The sequence below is a fragment of the Cebus imitator genome, unplaced genomic scaffold (genome assembly GCF_001604975.1).
Source record: "Cebus imitator isolate Cc_AM_T3 unplaced genomic scaffold, Cebus_imitator-1.0 Scaffold459, whole genome shotgun sequence".
In the NCBI taxonomy this organism is placed as follows: domain Eukaryota; kingdom Metazoa; phylum Chordata; class Mammalia; order Primates; family Cebidae; genus Cebus; species Cebus imitator.
This window is the reverse complement of record NW_016107774.1, coordinates 128,285-147,182: the sequence shown is the minus strand read 5'-3', so window position 1 is coordinate 147,182 and position 18,898 is coordinate 128,285. Positions and strand designations below refer to the sequence as shown.

Genomic DNA, 18,898 nt, shown 5'->3' with positions numbered 1-18,898 from the left:
TGGTCAGGCTGGTCTCAAACTCCTGACCTCAAGTGATCCTCCTGCCTCGGCCTAGCAAAGTGTTGGGATTACAGGTGTGAGCCACCATGCCCAGCCAAGAAGTTTTCTTATCTGAACTGACATCCAGATTTGGGATTTGTCTGAGTGGCCACAAGAAATAAAACTGAAGTCAACTGAGGACAGATGCACATGGATGAATTGTACCCTGAAGAAGAATTTCCCGATCAGCATAACTGTTCAGGGCAGAATGGGCTGTGACATGAAGGAGTGAGCTCCCCAGCCCTGTGCAAACAGGTTCTTATGGGTCTTTGCAGAATAACAAGTACAAATAGGAGGTTAGAATAAAGCAGGGTTTCCTCAGCCAGCTTACAACATTGACTTTGGGGACTGCATAGTGTTTTCTTGTGGTGTGGGGGGGGGTGGTGCTGATTGTACACTATACAATGTGCAGCAGCATCTCTGGTCTTGACTCACTAGATGACAATATCGAAGAGTGACAATCCTATCTGCTTCACACCACTCCTGGGACTTGTTCTGAGGTCCTAGGAGAGGTTGGCCTTCTTCCTGATCTATCAACTCAGAAGTGGACCCCTGCCTTTATCGTGCTGACATCCCCCCTCAACCATCCTACCCAGATGTGACAACCGAACATGTCTCTGGGCATGGCCACATGTCTCCAAGGGTCAAGATCCTCCCACCTGCATTGAGGGCTGCTGGACAAGAAAAATTTCACAAGCTCTTTGTCCCTGACACGAGAGGCTCTGCTTCTCCACTTTGTTCCCACACAGGCCTACATGATTCTAAAGAAGGCAGATGACATGGTCATGTTTCAGAGACTAATGTCCACCCCAGGATATGCCACAGATGCCTTGTCATCCTTAAACTCAATTTATGAAAATTTAAAAATGTGGCATTTTTAATCTTCCCCAGCCTCTGGCTTCCTGTTCCTTGTAGCTAATCATATTTCATGAAAACCCTTGCTCTGATTATTATTGAGCGCTTGAGAGCGGAAGGAACACATTGAAACCTGGCCTCACTTCCACCTAGAAAGCCATAAAGAGGAAGAAAACATTTATTCAGCAGGTTGTGCACTTGGCCTCTTATACATATTGTCTCTCTTAATCATCAAACAGACCCATGAGCTACGTATTCTATAGTGATATCGATCTTATAAGTGAAACTACTGAGATTTAGGCAAGTGTGGGGACTTCCCCAATGTTTTAGAGTTGATGAGTACAGAGTCTAGGTTGCTGAGGGCTATACACTTTGATTAAACCAATCTCCTGTATACAGGCTCTCCATTAACTACTGTTTTGCTGAACAGAAGGTCTCATTTACTGTGTATACTATGGCTTATCACATGGAGGGCAGGTTGGAGGCTGATTTCTAGGCTGAGTTTGGAGTTAGCAGCAGGGTTCTGTGATGAAGTGGAAATGTCTACCATAGAGCTGTGAATGAATGTCTCAGAATGAAGTAGACCATAGTGATAGAGTAGGGCTGGGTTACTGGAGGCATTAATGACAGAAACCCCAGATGGTTAAGCAAAAATAGGAGCACAACAGAGGCAGGGCTTTACTTCTGAGTTTATAGCTTAGGACGAAGGCCAGCCACTCTTAGGGCTTCTGAGTTTAGTATGGTGCTGGAACAAGTCCTGGCAACGGGGTGAAGCAGGTAGGATTCCTCAAGTCTCTGCACTACGCTGCTAAGGAGAAAGCAGATGTGGTGAGAAAAGCAGGCGGCCACAGGGCTGCGATCCAGATAGAGACAAAAGTGAAGCATCTGTGAAGTTGAACCCAGACTGTGGCAGGATCATGGGCAGATACTCCTTCCAGCCCAGGGACCAGGCAAGACAGGCTACACATCAGCGGATGCCCCTTCTCAATGTCCAGACATGATCAATTCTCTGACACTTCAGTAGACATCCATCCATCTTTAGATCAAATCTCCTGGGACTCAACTCCTCATGTTATGAACAGTTTCATAATGAATTAGACATATTTCAGAGATAGGACAGTTCTTGAGGAAGAAGTTCTGAGAAGAAATATGACCCTGACCCTTTTTTTTTTTTTTTTTTTTTTTTTGAGAAAGGGTCTTTGTCACCCAAGCTGGAGTGCAGTGGTGCAGTCATGATGCACTGTAAACTTGAACTCTTGGGCTCAATCAATCTTTCCACCTCAGCCTGCCGAAGTGCTGGGATGACACACACGAGCCACAACCCCTGGCCAAGTCTGAACTTTGAAGGGATGGGGGGAACAGTTCTGCCAGCATTGGCTCATCAGCTTCCCCATTTCCCATTCTCCAAAGGGACCAGAAGTGAGAATTGACTTTAATATGCAAATAGTGGTCAGTATGTGCTGAGATTCTACTAACAGAATGGAGGGAGAAGGAGTTTTCCTCCCTTTGCCGAAGCCAAGGGAGGAGGTCTTCAAGGGAGACTGTCCTGTGTCCCCTAGAACAGTATGAATGCTGTTCCTGGTGCTCAACTCATTCAGCAAAGGCCATCAGGAAAAAAGCTGAGGGTGGTGGGATTGGTCTAAAGAAGGGTAAGCAGACTTTACAGAGGAGGCTCCCACATATGTGGAATGGGGGTTAAAATGTCTGTGTCCATGTCCCATGGGCCAGATGTGTGTGCTTTGGGAAAGTGTCCACACCAAAATCTTCCTGCAAGGAATGAGTCACCCGACCTCTTGTGAGGCATCACTACATTGGATAACTGCAGGGATAGGGCTGGATGAGAGTCTGGTCAGCAGTACCTAAGGAGCATATCTCTAAGGAATTCATAACAACATCCTAAGGGCAATTCAGGGTTTACCATATGATGATCCTACTTACAAATGAATCCCTGCTCTTTCCTTCACTGTCTCCCTCCTTACTGTGTCTGATCCTGCAAAGCCTGCAAACTGCAGTGGGGAAGAAAGGGGGGATATGAAGCCCCCCATCATGCCCCTTTCCTACATTGGGAGTTTCCTCTCCTAGCAAAGTCTGGATCTGCTGGTGAAGTAGAGAAAGGAAGCAACAGAAAGAAGTTATACAATGGGTGAGGTTTGGAGTTCTGATGTTACACTTCACTGCACTTTTCCTACCTAAAAAAGGATGATTTACTTATTACTTGAAATATCCCAGCTTAGTGTCCTGACAGTTCAGCCAGGGTAGGAAGAAAAGGCCACAGAAGAAGCTGAAAGGAAGCAGTTATAAGAAAGAAGAAAGTTGCCTCCTGCTTATTTGATGAGCAGGTTTTACATAAGTGGAGTTTCATGTTTCAGAGCTGAAACATAATAACAGATATGTAGCACAAAGATGCAGAATCCTGGAAGAATCTCCTTTGACTCAGAAGGGGATTTGCCATTTGTAGCCTCATACAGTCCTTCATCTAAAACCTCCAATTAATATCACATTGGAAGACGTGTGAAGGTGTCAGTCATGAGAAGGCGCAACTTAATAAAGCCAACAAGTTATGAGATTTCTGTGTATATTAGACTTCTGTGTATGCATTTGAGCTGCCTGCCTAGAATGCATGTGGTTTGAAATGACCACACAGACTTTCTTAGCCTGCACCCCTGAGTAAGGGACATTGCAGCTTATCAGGAGATGCTTGTCCGAGAGAACTTCTGAAGTTCATGGCTATGAGGCTGTCCCAGGAGTGGGGAAAGGAGGAGGAGAGCATGGTGCTAGTACGATTCAATAATTTCCATGACACTCACTGCTGTTCACTGTCCGTAAAGTGCAGATCCACCTTGAGTTGAAAATCTACTTCACTCAGCGCATCTTCCACCTGCAAAAGAAACAAAGTTGAATGGATTTCAGGAGTCAAATCTTGTCCAAATGAAATACTTAGCTGGTCTGTTTCCCAGAGTAGAGTAACACTATCTTGTTCAAAAATCAATGCCATTTATGCTTAAAGCAGAATTTCCATGCATGTTCCACAGAGTTCCAGGTGACCAGGATATCTGGGAGTATTTCGCAAAAAGAAAATTGAAGGAACTTACATAGCCAGTTTGGGAAAAGCCAATTTGAAAAAAAAAATGCTAAAGGAATTTCCTTATGCAGGACTTGACAGAGTCTCATTTGGATTTGATCTGGAATCCCATTTAGGGCAAGAGTGAAGTATTCTGCAGCACCTGCATTGGGAAGCAGGGAGCAGTAAGCTCACAGTGGAATGCCACTTGGCTAGCAAAGGGAGTAAGTCCGAGCACTGTCATCTCTAACCCTCGGCATCCTCTCAGGGCAGGAACCATTGCCATGTGCGCTGAGGGGGAAGCTGATGTTTGGGGAAGTAGTCACTTCTTCAGGTGTCTCAGCTTCCTAACAAAGCAGCTCCTTCATTTCTGTCTTGAAATCCATTGTATTTAACCCTTTACACTTTAAGACACTGGCATTTTATGTCCTACCCATGGACCCTTTTATCCTTTGCTTTAAGAAAAAAAAAAATATGCTTTTTAAACACAGGAATCTTTATTTTTCCTGCCAGCTTCTCACATATACCTGGAAGATGGTACCCCTAGTTCTCCTTTTCTCACATCACCCTCAACTCAAGGGGGAGTTACTTGCTAAATACCAGATCATGCCACCACCTCTACTCAGAGGTCAACGCAAGTCAGTTCTGCACACCTGTGGTACGACTTGGCCTCCTCCTCATTCACAGGCAGGATGGAGCCCTTTTCGTCTGTAACCACAACAGCTTGCGTCTTATCTATCTTGGTATTTAACTGGGCCTACTACAATTTTGGAAGGAGTGTTACAGCCTTGAAGCCTGTGAACCAGGTATTGTCTGCTGATGTGTCTCTGATGTGTCTTATTTAGTCCCCATAGTATTTTTGAAAATGTTTTGAAAAAATTGCAAACATTTAAAATCCAGGCAATTTCATATTTGTATTACGGGTTTTCAGCTTCTAAAAAAAAAGAAAAGAACCCCCCCTCAAAAAAAACATAAACAAAAACAAAAAAACCCTGGACTTGGGAGTGCTGGGCTGGCATTTAGAAACTGTTTGAATCAGGTAATCTCTGTTGCATCTGACACCATTCACGGTATTCACTGACACTGATCCGGCCTGTGGCTAAAAGCCCTTGGATATTTTCTTGCGTAGCGTCCATAGTAATCTGTGTATGATTAAGAGAGAGACTAATCTTAATTCATTCTCAATCCCCTGCTCCAGAAATAGTGTCTGCTACATAGAAAGTATCAACGCATCTTTGAGGAATAAATAAAGCTCTTTCCCAATCACCACATTTTTTGGTTTTTGTTTCTTTGCAAGAATATCTCATCTTCCTGGGATGGAAATCTCTTATCCAAAGATCTCTTTGGAAATGTCTTCTTGGTTAAGCATAATTCATAAAGAGATATACAGATGGAATTTATCTTTAGGTCTCCAGGGTGTAAAATTTGTTATTTAAAAAGCATTTAAAAGTTAACATTTTGCTGAATCCAAGTACTATAAATAACTTCCTTTCCTAACTTTGTTTTGCATAATCATGAACCTAGCTTCAAACCAAGGAAAGCAATACAGCCCAGCCTCTTGTCACCAGGAAGGGAGACCGGCAAAGAAAGCTTCCCCGCTAGCTTCCGAACACTCATTTGCCTTGGTAATGAAAATTCAATGCAAACTCCAGTTTTTAACTCTGCACTTCCTTGGGAACTGGGAGAGAAATCATCGGCCTGGATAAGCTGTGGCTCAATTGAGATGGGCTATGACTTGACAAAGCTTCAATGAATCTTATTTGCAAGATATTTCATAATTGGGTGTTGACTTCCTGCCTCTCCCTTCAAAATGACACACACACACACACACACACACACACACACACACACACATCCCACATACATACATATGATTTTTCTTTATTCTCCCTTATCCCAATTAGAGTCATTATCTCCATTCAAGGGTCGTTTTCTCATGACCAAGAAGTAGTTTTGCAAACTGGTAGAAATAACATAAGAAGCTAATATTTACAGAAGAGTTATTATTTGGCAGGCAATAAACTACCATTATACATATACTATTATGTATAACAATATTATACATAATACATATGCTATTTTATTTAATGTGGATAAAGCCACGAGTTAGGAAATACTGTCCTGCATTTATAACATGAGGAAACCGAGGCTCAGTGTGGTAAAGGCATTTTCCCAAACTCAGCTAGTGAGAGAGTCCCACATCCTAGACACTGCCAAGGACTCCCCTTCTTCAGCCTTTTCCCACGGTCAAATATGTGTTCTAGGTTACACATATTCTCACGGCTTGGTTTCAACTCATAATGGTGACCCTCTTGTTTCATCCTCCATTCTTAACTTCTGTCTTGAGCTTTGTTACAGCCTGATGGCTAAGAGGGCAGCTTGTGAAATCAAGATACATGTGTACAACTCCTAGTTCTACCATTTTGTATCTATGAGACCTGGGGCCAGTCAACCTCTCTGTTGTTTTCTCATTCATCAAGTGGGAGTAAAATAATGACACTTATTCGCAAAGCATTGTTATTGTGTGAACGAAAATTTAAAAGTGTACATAAAGAGCTTTGTTCACAATTGAACTTGTCGACAAAGGTTAGCTATTATTATTACTGTCATTTTCAATTTACTAGGGGGCCTGGCTACATGAAGGACCCATTCCTCCACCAACATCACACAGTGGTCATGCATACTGGTCACAAACACAGACTTTATGTTAGGACTGCCCAGGTTCAAACCCTGGCTCTACAACACCTGGGTGGTGTGACTTTAGATAAATACCTTCTTTAAGTCACTGTATCCTCACATGTAAAACAAAAGTATTAAAACACCTCACCATGCTGTTGCAATAATTCAATAAGATATTCCAGACAAAGAAATCAGCACAGCGCCTGCCATACAGCACATACTTTAGAGGTATAAGATGTGGTTAGTGCTAAGATCCTGTGATTGTTCTTATAACTCATCCTGAACTCCTTTCACTCCCCAGTAGAAGCTTTTCTTCTCCCAACTACCCTGGACTATCGATAACTCCAAGCCCATTTCATGCCCAAATCTCAGGGTCAGCTTCCATTCATCATTCCTCTCTACAAGATACCTGCCATCTCCTATGTTCAACCTGAACCCAGTCGTAAGGGCTGCCCTTGGCAGCCATGCAGCTCACCCTTTCAACTCACACAGTTTCAGTTCACACAGTTACAACCTCTGCCATGAAGCTCACAAACATGACATGCACTACAGCAACAACTGTCTGTATGCCCTTGGTCTCCTGGGCCCCATTTTCTATGTTATTACCAGGCTGACTTTTCTAAATGCCAGGTCTCCTCCTTCTGTCCTGAAGGAGACTTCTACCTTTAGAAAAGGCAAAACATGACCTCCGGCAGAGTCTCCGTGGCTCTCCATGCTGTGTCCTCAACCTTCCTTCCTAGCTTTGTGTCCCTGCAACTTCCTAGTCCATCAGCAACAATGCTTTCTTCCCCAGATCTGCCTTCTGCTTTCCTGCTTTACATGTCCCTTGCTGTTGTCTGCCTCAGGAGCTCTTAACTGCCTACTGTGGAAATCTTGCCCATTTCTACTTATCAAAACTCAGCCCCCTCTCCATTTCAGCCAAAAATCCAAACCCACCTCTGTCTGAATCACTAGGTCTGGCATGGGCTTATGAATCTGCATTTTGTACAAGCACTGCCAGGGAACTGTGATGCTTTTCCTTTTTAAGCCTATGAAAATGCAATCTTACTCATAAAATGTTTAACTTGTAATCTTTTCCTCTTCCTCCTCAGAATGGTAAGCATTTCACTGTTAATAATTGTATCTTCTTCTTTGCCTGCTGGGAGCTTAGCACTCAATGTGTGGGTCACCATTAGCCAATATTCAGAGGATGCTTGTGCATTTTGGTCTGCTACATTTGCCCTAGCCTCTATTTTCCTGTAGGTGTTTTTCCTCTACCTCATTCCATTCCTAGCTTTTTTTTTTCTTTTTTACTATTCTATGCATTTTGTAAGCCTTCCCAAATCATCTGTGGGATTACACAGAGTATATAAATAAAATACATATACTACCTCCAGACTCACTCTTTGCAACCGTTATTACAATATCTCCTCGTCCACCTTAACTTGTGATTAGTTCTGTCCAAGGTCATCTCTTGCACTTATCTGTGACCTCATTGCACAATTGAATCTTCTTTGTGTCTGAATTTCTGATAGCATGTGGAATCATGTGTTTGATGAACAGGCATTTCATAAATGTCTGTTATTCACAGTGATGTCTATGAGCATCCATGAACATAATTTCTGGCCACTGGCTATAAGCAGTGTTTTGGTTGTCATAAGCAGACTGATACTAACTGAAAAAGAGTTAATACATCCATTCCAAATATACAGTGTTTACAGACATATCCAATTAACTTTTATTATCCCTGATATGTATATAACAATCAGCTGTGACATTGTTTGCTGCCATATGGATTACCCCCAACACAATAATAAATTATTAGCTTACAGAGATAAGAAATTTGATAGGAAGAAGAAAACAGCACGTAATGTGAAACAGACCCCCTGTTCAACTTGAGAACTAAGGCTGGCTACAATCTCACATGAGCTAAGGTTGAGGGTTGGGAAGGTCAAACTTGAAGGCTTTAAGTTGTCAGGGACAAGAACAATTCTCTGACGGAATTAAGATGGAGCAATGGCCAGGATACCTGAATAATGCCCAAACCCAGCCTCCATCATTGGTTTGCCATAAGCACTCCGCCAGCATAGCTCTTTGAGATCAACAGCCCAAAGGGCAGTGGCCCATGGTAAAAAAAATGGAGCCCTGTTTTATTGTTGGAATTTGGGGAAGTGGATCTTGAGCTTACAGTCTGTTTAACTGAGAGGTTTTTTTGTTTTGTTTTGTTTTGTTTTGTTTTTAACCACTCTAGGAAACCTAAGGGTACTGTTCCTAAACCAAAGACAACAACTTGAGTCCAGGAAGGAAATAGAGGATTCACGCAAAATGAGGACTTCAAGTACAGTTCATCAAAGGGATGATTTACAAAGTGTGTGGAAGATTTAGAAAAACCAACTAACAATGGCTCAATTCTTCAAGGTCAGTAACTACAGGACTTCCTTACTACCCCAGGCCTGAAGAGTCAAGCAGAGGCAGTGGTTATCAGAATTGAGAGAAAGCTACAGGGAATGTGTCTCCTGACTGAAGCTGGGGCCTTTGGAAGAAGGAAAGAGCAAGTGGTATAGTGGTAAAAGTTTAACAACTGGTTCTCTGGAGAAAAATTAAAAAAGAAGAAAACACTGATTGTAGCATTGGCAGTTTCTCTGGTCCAAATGTTTTCGTCACAATTGACGTCAAGCTCTGAATGTGAAGTCACTAAATAGGGAGCTGGAAATAGGTCTATACCTGTGGCTGTCAAAAGCTGGTATGAGCAGACTGCAGCACACCGCTGGACACAGCCAAGCCTACGAACCTAGTGGAGGAGGAGTCTGGGGAATGAATGCTCTGGGCCTATCATTCTCATAGTCACCTGCAGAAGCTCTTATCACTGAACTCAACGGAAACCAAAAGATAAATACATGACTGAGTAGTTGTGGGAGTTCAGTCAGGGTGGTGGCAAAAATATTTAAAGAAAAATGTTAGAGAAAATTACCGAATATAGTTACAAACCCTCTTGGAAGGCCTGGGGGGTTTACATAAGCTCCAGTAAATCTGGCTGAAGGCAGCCAGAGTCTCTTTGCAGGAGCCAGAGAGATTAGGGCACAAAGGAATGTGGGAAGTTTACCTAACTAACTTGTTTACTCATATACTTCTAAAATTACCCTTTGATCATTCTGGATGGCTTTCTTGGGGGAGGTCGACCAGGGATTTTACTAATGGTGTTTGCTTTAGGGTTCAGAACCTATCCTTTAATCTTTAACCTCTACTGGTGTTGACCCAGAGTTTTTGTCATTTAATGTGTGCTGAATAAAGGCCAGGGAGGTCAGCATGTCAGGGCCAGTGGCTACTATCTCTTTACAGCACTCTCCAAAGAGTCTGTATTTGGGCTGGACACTCAGTCGAACTGGCAAAGATAACATCTGTGCGTCGGTGCACTTCATTCTTCCGTTGCTGAGTCAGGGTCTACAGGACAGAGCCCTGCAGGTGGTGGCTGTAACAAGCAGTTCTTGCAGCCAGTCTCCTGGGGCAAATCCCAGGAGGGACAGCAGAGAGAGGAAATGGGCGAGTATTCAAAAGCTGGCCAGCATGGCTAATAGGAGTTTGGTTTGTTCTTTTAAATTTTCACTACAGATCAAATATTTGCAGTCACTGTGATGGCACAAGGGAGACAGGGTTAGGTTAACTGAAGGCTCCAGTGAGTGGGATGTGTGTTCCTTGAGGTATTATTGAAGTAGGCAACTGTGGTCTGGGCATGATATGGAGAGCCAAGGGCCATCAAACAGGGCACACTGTGGATGCTCATCTCTGTTTGGAAAGAATAGTTTGCAGAGGCCCTCAAAATAAGGGATTGCAAATTAAATTCATTCATTCAACAACTAAGTCATCCACTCCAGGTCAGGTATCCACAATGTAGTCCTATGGCCACTGGGGCACTCAGGATGCAAAAAGAGATCCAGTCCTATGGAGCTTGCCGACTGAGAGAGGGATGACAAAATTCTAAAATAAAAATTGTGCCACTGCACCCTTCTAATAAAATCAGTGGATTTCTATTGTCCGAGAATAAGCCCTAAATTCCCTGTCATGGCCCACAATGCTGGGCCTCCAATCTCCATCTTCATCTCCTGCTCCTTTTCCCTCCCTCTCTGTGCAAGTCACCTCAGCCTTAGTGCTTTTCCTGAAACACCTCAACGTCATTCCCACCTCAGACTCTTTGTCCTTACTGTGCTCTCCTCCAGAGCTGACATCTCCCTGAGCTGGTGGCGTGCCTGAATCTTCCTTGGCATGTAGGTCTCAGTTCTACACTGACTTCTCTGGAAGGCCTCTCCTGTCTGTCACTTGTCCTCCAGGGAATAACCTTTTTGGGTGAAGTCTGTGTTGAAGGTTGTGCTGAGCTCTTCATATTCTCATTATCTGAGTATCTGTCATGAGGTAACAGCCTGTCTTACACAGTAGGACCATCACGAAGTCCCTTCCACTTTGGGTATAACTGCAGCTTCATAGACCTCCAGTGAGGGTACAACTCCTACCCTTATCTCCCTCATGAGTGTGTCTCAGAGACTAGGGAGCTGAGCATGTGGCAGTGAGAAGGCTTGGTAATAGAATATGCACGGTTGATTTATCAAATTACATTGTGATATATTGATCTAATATTAGAATATAAGCCCAAAATGCCAGGGGTATTTTCATGTTCACTATTTTACCTCCAGCATGTACTCAGTGCTTAGTGAGTGCTCAATAAAGTTTTGAGGGAATGGATGGGTAATGAATAAAAAATGAGAGGCAGCTTTTCAATTTTAGCCACACAGGGGAATCTGGTCACTACCTAGACAATAAAAGATGTGGACAAAAAGACAAGAAGCCTGAGAGGAGTACAGTAACTGGTGTCCAATAGGAGTTGTCATGTACACCACATGGGGACTGTAAGTAGGGGGACTCTAATTAGATCTTCGTAAAATAGAAATACTCTTTCATATAATTCTCAGTATATTCTAGCAGGAAAAAATCAGCTGGAATGTGGCAGCAGGTACAAGAAGTGACGGTGGGGGAGGCAGATCAAAAGTGTGAGCTTCAATTTTTTTTTTTGAAACGTATTAATCTAATGAATAGAAAATTTTCAATCAAGTTTCCAACTAATAAAGCGAATCCCCCAAGTCCTCTGGGATTGCAATGACGCTGTTCCCCTTTCATTAGATGTCCTTCCTTTGTCTCTGGTGAATTCAGCATGCGCATCTGAAGCCAGCTTTTTTGTGTAAGTGTTGATGAACACCAGCTCTGTCATCTCCACAGAGAAAATTTTTCACATCACCTACCTAGGCGTTTGCTTATTTATCTGTTTTCCTGCTAAATTATCAACCCTTTCAAGGTAGAGTTCCTGCTACCTTCTCCAGTTCTGTTCCTTATCCAAGGGACCCACAAAGAGCCCTGCAAAAAATAGTTACTCAAAATCACCTGCTGACTGGCTCACTGACAGAGGGCCTGAACAGATGCACAACTGGGCAAATGAGGAGGGAAGAAGAGATCCAGTGAGTCGATGGAGACTGTTTGCACTTGAGACTACATGGAACAAGCAAATATGTGAATAAAAAAAATAAGTAAAACAATGAATACATAAATAAGTGCATGAGTGCACTAAAAGCACTCATCTCTGTCAGATTTCAGAGTAAATCCGTACCAGCTTCTTTCACCATTTACCTAGCAGTGAGAGAGAACAGCCATGAGAGGGAACAGCCAATTGTGGTTGGTGGCAGATTCATGACTTACCCTTTCACCATCTAAGAGCAAATGAGCTCGGAAGACCACAGCATCATTTATGGGCACCTCTTCATTCCGGTATAAGATCTGAAAGACCCGGCTGTACACAGTGCTGTCATGGACACAGGCTGAATGCAGGCTGCTGCTCTCTGCAAAACAAGAATCAGCAAGAACCCATGAACTCCAATACTGTCCTGTACCTGCAGTCCTGTTGAGTGTTCTTTCCTGCTTCAGGAAACTAATGGCCCCAAGTTGCCTTCCAGTTTCCAAAGCTCAAAATCATAGTTAACGACACCTCATCATATGAATATTTTGTTCATTGAGTTGGGCTGGTATCTCAGAAAAACCTCCAACCCTTACAAGCTATAAGATCTTGGCTAAGTCACTCATGCTGTGGGAAGTGCTCCTGGGCTACTATACAGTGTCTGCTCAACTTCTCACCTGTTCACCTGTTCACCTGTCCTCTCCTCTGTGAAGCATTCTATCATCCCCCTCTCCTAGAAACAATGAGGAGAAGAATGGGGAGTAAAAGACAGAAGCCACCCTTCCTTCTGCAAGGATTTCCTAGTGCCCACAGAATCTCTCTCTTCTCAAAGGTGCTGCCTGCATATAATGCGTGTTATGAAGAACACTCTGAGTTTTAGAAAAATGTGCTAATCCCAATTATGCTGTATATCAAGTTTTAAAGGAATTTATCTCTGTATCTTCGAATGCATTCTAGTTGTACTATAATCCCTAAACAGTACTTCAAAGTTAAGTTGTATTTCAAGAAGACGTATCTATTCAATGAGGTTAAGGGATCTTACTGCATCTACTGTCCAGGGTTATTGTGGGGGAAAAAATGGGCAAACTCCTCAAAATTACTTAACCCATAATCTACACAGTTGGAAATATATCTAAAAATAAAAATAAGTAAAAATACACACACACACACACACACACACATACATATATATATATATATATATATATATATATATATGTATATTCTAAAATAAATAACACTGTCCAGGGTTATTGTGGGGAAACAAATGGGTGAACTCCTCCAAATCACTTAACATATAAAATACACGGGTGCAGATACATGTAAATGTATACATATATATATACACACACACACATATACACACATACATACCTGTGTATATATATTCTAAAGTAAATAATACTAATATTTTTATAAGGCAACAATTATTAATTACCTATTTATAATAGGGAACAACTATATCGCATTTTACGAGTTCTAAAGTGCTTTTCAATTGTGTTACTTTCCTTAATTATCACAACAAACCCATAAGGTAAATTTTTCACCAGCTGAAGAGACAAAAGGTCAAAGCAGAAGCAGGTCCCTAAATATGTCCTTGTTATGAATGCCTATGTCTCTCCAAGATGCATATGTCCAAATCGAATGACCAATGTGATATTTGGTGGTAGAGCTTTTGGGAGGTAAGTACATCATAAGGGTAGAGTTCTCATATATGGGATTAATGTCCTTATAAAATGATGCCAGAGATCCGGTCCCCTCACCGTTCCCACCATGCAAGGATACAAGAGAGAAGTCACCAATCTGCAAACCTGGAAAAGGGGCCTCACCAGAACCTGATCATGCTGGCATCCTGATTTTTTTTTTGAGACAGAGTTTCACTCTTGTTACCCAGGCTGGAGTCCAATGGCGTGATCTTAGCTCACTGCAACCTCCGCCTCCTGGGTTCAAGCAATTCTCCTGCCTCAGCCTCCCGAGTAGCTAGGACTACAGGTGTGCGCCACCATGCCCAGTTAATTTTTGTATTTTTTGTAGAGACAGGGTTTCACCATGTTGACCAGGATGGACTCGATCTCTCAACCTCGTGATCCACCCGCCTCGGCCTCCCAAAGTGCTGGGATTATAGGCGTGAGCCACTGCACCTGGCCAGCATCCTGATCTTAAACTTCTAGTCTCTAGAACTGTGAAAAATACATTTCTGTGGTCAATAAGCCACCCAGTTTATGGCATTTTGTTACAGCAGACTGAGCTAGAGCATTGCTGTATAATGAAGCATTGTGTAGATTCATCCTCACATCTACCTCTTTAATAAGAGAGAAAATGAAGTCTCCAGTGAATGAATAAAATGCATCTATTTTCTAGCAAAGGGTGGGGACTCTATAAGACAGTACTGGAAGAATTAACTAGTTTGCCTGAAATGGGAGCCAAGAAAATAAGGAGGAAAAAAAGCCAAAACAGCCTAACCAGCAAAGAAAAATACTAAGTACCTTGTACACTGTCTGTGGATGAATCAAAGAGTTCTTTGGAAACAGGAACACCGGATCACAGTCACCTCCCAATGCACATTAACATCTAAACAAACACCTACCTTGTAGCTTCAGAGCAAGGAATAGAAAAATATGTAAAATGCCAGGTTGTTCCCAAGGCTACTCAGATGTGCCTGCTCTAATTTGCACTTTGTCATGAAGGCAATCAAATTACTGGCCTAATGCAGTTCTATTTGGACCTGCTGTATTCAAATTGATTCGGCTATTAAATAAAAATGATTCACGTGTGCAGACGCCTCTCTGATTTTATTTGCTACGCTGGCTCTTTCTCTATCACTGCCAAGGCCCAGCTGATCTATAAGCCAGAATGACAATGTGGCAGCGGATAGATGGGGTGAATGCCCTGAAGGTCACAGCAGCACTGAGCAGTCTGCTACCAGGAGGGACAGCCAGCAAAACAGTTCAATCACTTGCCGTCTTGGGCAAGTGACATCACCCCTTTAAAAGCAGCTTCCCATGTGAGAAATGGACACAGCCACACTGACCTTCTGGGATCGCTGTGGACACAAAGAGGACAAAATAGATCAAGCTCCTGAGACCAGGCATGCACTGGGCATACAATATACAGTATGATGACTTTTTAATTGTCTTCATGGAGGAAGTTCTAAGCACTTTCTGTTGAATAAATTGTCACTGGCCACATTTTTATGGGAGATTAAGCGCCTCTGAATTTGAGCAGATTGGCAAACTAGACCACAGGGCTTAATGGGTATTTACTGAAAGTCACCAAATCCCGAGATGCCTCATTAAGCCTGGGTTAAGGCATTTTTCATACCTTAGGAGAATTTCTGGGTCAACTTCTCACCATTATTAAATAGGGTATCACATGGAACAGGTGTCTTTTTTTTTTTTTTAACAAGGGAAGGCTCACCAATCCCAAGATGTTTCCCTGGGATTGTGGAGATCACTGGGACAACATTTGCCTGCTTTGTTCCCATTGAGATTCTCCCTTCTTCAATAACAGTCCACATATGGATACCCGACCCAACCCACTATCCTCACTCCTCCTTCCTGGTGAATTCAGCACCTAGAGATAACAAAAGTACATGTTCTCTCCACCCTTAAAGACGAAGTTACACTTTGCGATGGCAGCCTCTCCTAGCTATGGGGTAGATAGCCACTTTTCATTTTAGTGTATTTTTATGTATTTTGAGGCAACAAGATTTCTACTCAAGTGGTCCAATGAGAAGGTGTAGACTGGAGTCTCCCTACGTATTGTCTTCCTATTTTATGTGTGTCAGCCTTGGTCCCATGCATAAAAAGAGTTGAAACTTTAAGGGGAAAAAAGAGATGGAAAGAAAATGGGTGGAAGAAGGAAAGGGAATGTGAAGGAAAAAGAGGAGGAGAACAGAGAAAAGAGTACAGCAGGGGAGGGAAGAAGAGCTCTTCAAGTTTCAGCTGCACAAAGAATACATTTCAAACAGCTCAACACAGAATTTCAGGCCAGAGGGCAAGAGAAAAAAACAAAACTTTAAGGTTCTGTAGTTTCTTCTTCTCCCCTCACAAAATAAATGGTATTAATACTTCATATATCTATGCACCTCTAAATGTTTGTACCTTAAATGAGAGCTTCCAGCAGCCCTAGAGGGATCTGTGAGCACGTAGTACAAAATACAGGTGTGATTCTTCTGACATGCATTCTGTGCTCAATGCCCAATGCCCAAACCAATAGCATTAGAGACATTTACTTGTGGACTAAACTTCAATCCCCTTCCAAGAACATGGCCATGGCTCTGCCTGCGCACAGGAGATTCCCAAAGAATCAATATTGTGCCTCAATTCTGTAAGACCCCACCTTCAGTTCCCCAGGCCTGACGTCAGCTGGCTGAAGTCTGGACTGTCTGAATTTCTTTAAACTCAGGACATACTCATACTCTTCCAATATGTTAGAGCCAAGAGAAGTAGAAAAGTCCTATTAGACTATGGATTCCTCAAAGTCACAATGTTGGTTTTCATATGACTTAGAAAATGCTCCTTTAGTAAGGGGTATCAGTTCTAGACTTGTCCCTACTTTCCAGCTGTGTGGCCTTGGGCAGGACTATGGAATCCGAGCTCAAATGAGGCAAGAATCATGCCTTACTTAATTTCCATAATAAATGTAAGGCTTAGGTAAAATGGTGAATAAAGAAGTGTGTTTTTAACTTAAAAATTATCAAAACCCAAAGAGATTTTCTCATAGATTGAAGATGACAATGATTAAGATGCTTTAAGTGGGGTAAATTTTCCGACCCTTTCTAGGAACAGGAAGGACAGAAAGTCATTCTGAAGCCAAGCTTTATTTTTGCCAACAATTGAAAGGAATAGGCAGAAGAGAAACCCACTTTGAAAGGTATTCACTGTTTTTCCAGAGAGAATGAGCAGAATAATTTCCTGTAGTCATGTGCACACTGCCTAGCTCATACGGTCACTGAGCCTTCAATGCCAGGGTAGGGAGGTCCAATACATGACCTCTTGAGACTCTCCCAAGGTTGCCAGTTTCCTGAAGACCCCATCACTGGAGGGCAGGTGGAACAATATGGATAAGAAACCATGGGAGACAGGCAACCATGGTCTTGATGGCTTTTCTCGAGGTTGAAAATCAGGGCTACTGTTGGACTGGGACAGACCCTTCCCAACCAGGGTGGTACTAGTGTCAATCACACAAGCACAACCTGTTTCCATAAACGAAGCTATCTTGAGAAAAGCTGGGGCCCAGGATGACGACTCTGGGTGTTCAGAAATGCTCAGGGCTTCATGGGTAGAAGGTTGGTTTGGCTACATTGTGAGCTGTAAAGATGAGAACCCACCGAACCTGAGACAAAGACCGTGCTGTCAAGAGCAATGGCTGAATGTGAAAATGTTATATCTTAGCTCACTATGTGCTGCAATAACACAATAGCACAGATGATGTCATTCATAATGCACAAAAATTGCTTGGCTCACAGTTCTGGAAACTGGGAAGTCCAATATCAAGGCGCTTACATCTGGCAAAGGCCTTCTTTCTGCATCATCCCATTGCAAAAGGCAGAAGGGCCAAGAGACAAAAGTGAGCTGAACTTGCCCTTTTATAAAGGCAGTAATTCTACCCAGTAGTGTAAAGCCCACATGGCCCAATACCTCTTACAGTTCTCACCTCAAAACTGTTACAATGGCAATTAAATTTTCAACACAAGTTTTGGAGGGGACAAACATTTAAATCATAGCAGTTTCTAACGAGTGATAACCTGGGAGCTCAGGGTGGAGGCCCTAGTGGCCTGTGCATGTAACTGGACCAGCAAAGATTTCACCATTGAAGACCCAAGCTTCCTCTGAATTCTAAAGACCCATGCTTCAGCAGAGACGCTGCATGCCAATGAATGCCCCAGCAGCTAGGGACTGATGAGATTCATTTCTATCCTAAACTAGCATTCAGAAAAGGACCACACTTCATTGTGTCAGCCCAGCACTTTTTGGATGATGTGAGATGGGAAAAGTAAGTGGCATTTCTGCTAACAGGGCGTTGAGATATACAAGCACTTTCTTGAAATATCTGAAGAGATGCAATTCTGCTTGTACCTTCCATTTTTGAAGCACGTCAAATTGGTGACACATCAATAAAGAGCTGCATTTTCGTTGTCATTTTGACTTCTGTCTCAAATAATAGAAAACATTTTTCTTGTTTTCCACTTAAAGTAACCTGCTGTACATGGAGTACTGAATAGTTGGCTTTCATGCACAGGGACATATGTTTATGCCTCACCTATAATTCTAGATTAATATGTTCCGATGTTTTTGCTATAAAATGTGTTTATTCATTCAATGAATATTCACTAATCACCTGCTATGCACTAGGTCTGGGGCAAAACTTTGGGATTCAGCATTGAACCCTCACAGGGTTCCTTCTGGGACATCTATGTTTTATGCTTCTGTCTGTGGAATAGGGAATGAATATTCCCATTGCTGTCCGACTCCACAGACATCTCTTTGTGTAAATGAATGTTTCATCTTTCCACACACGTTGCATTAGTCAGAACATCTTATATAGGCTAATTTAAAATTCTGATTGAGGTAGCAAATTATGTAAAACAAACTGTAAAACAAAATTATGTAAAACAAATTGATCATAGATGTTATTTATTAATTATATGATTGGAAAAGTCATATTTCTATAAAACGAATGTTCATTGCAGCACTGTTTACAATAGCAAAGACCTGGAACCAACCCAAATGCCCATCGATGATAGACTGGATAGGGAAAATGTGGCACATATACACCATGGAATATTA

At 42.4% G+C, this 18,898-nt stretch overlaps 1 protein-coding gene across 1 annotated transcript in view; it reads right to left on the bottom strand.

Annotated features, from left to right (window-relative positions):
• The window catches only part of FAM135B (family with sequence similarity 135 member B), a 233,083-nt gene that overhangs the window by 117,463 nt on the left and 96,722 nt on the right, over window positions 1-18,898 (bottom strand). The window contains exons 3-4 of the mRNA XM_017512001.2: window positions 12,353-12,492; window positions 3,702-3,772 (exon numbers count right to left, since the gene is read on the bottom strand). Of these exons, the coding sequence (XP_017367490.1) occupies window positions 3,702-3,772; window positions 12,353-12,492 (211 nt within the window). The remainder of the gene's footprint in view (window positions 1-3,701; window positions 3,773-12,352; window positions 12,493-18,898) is intronic.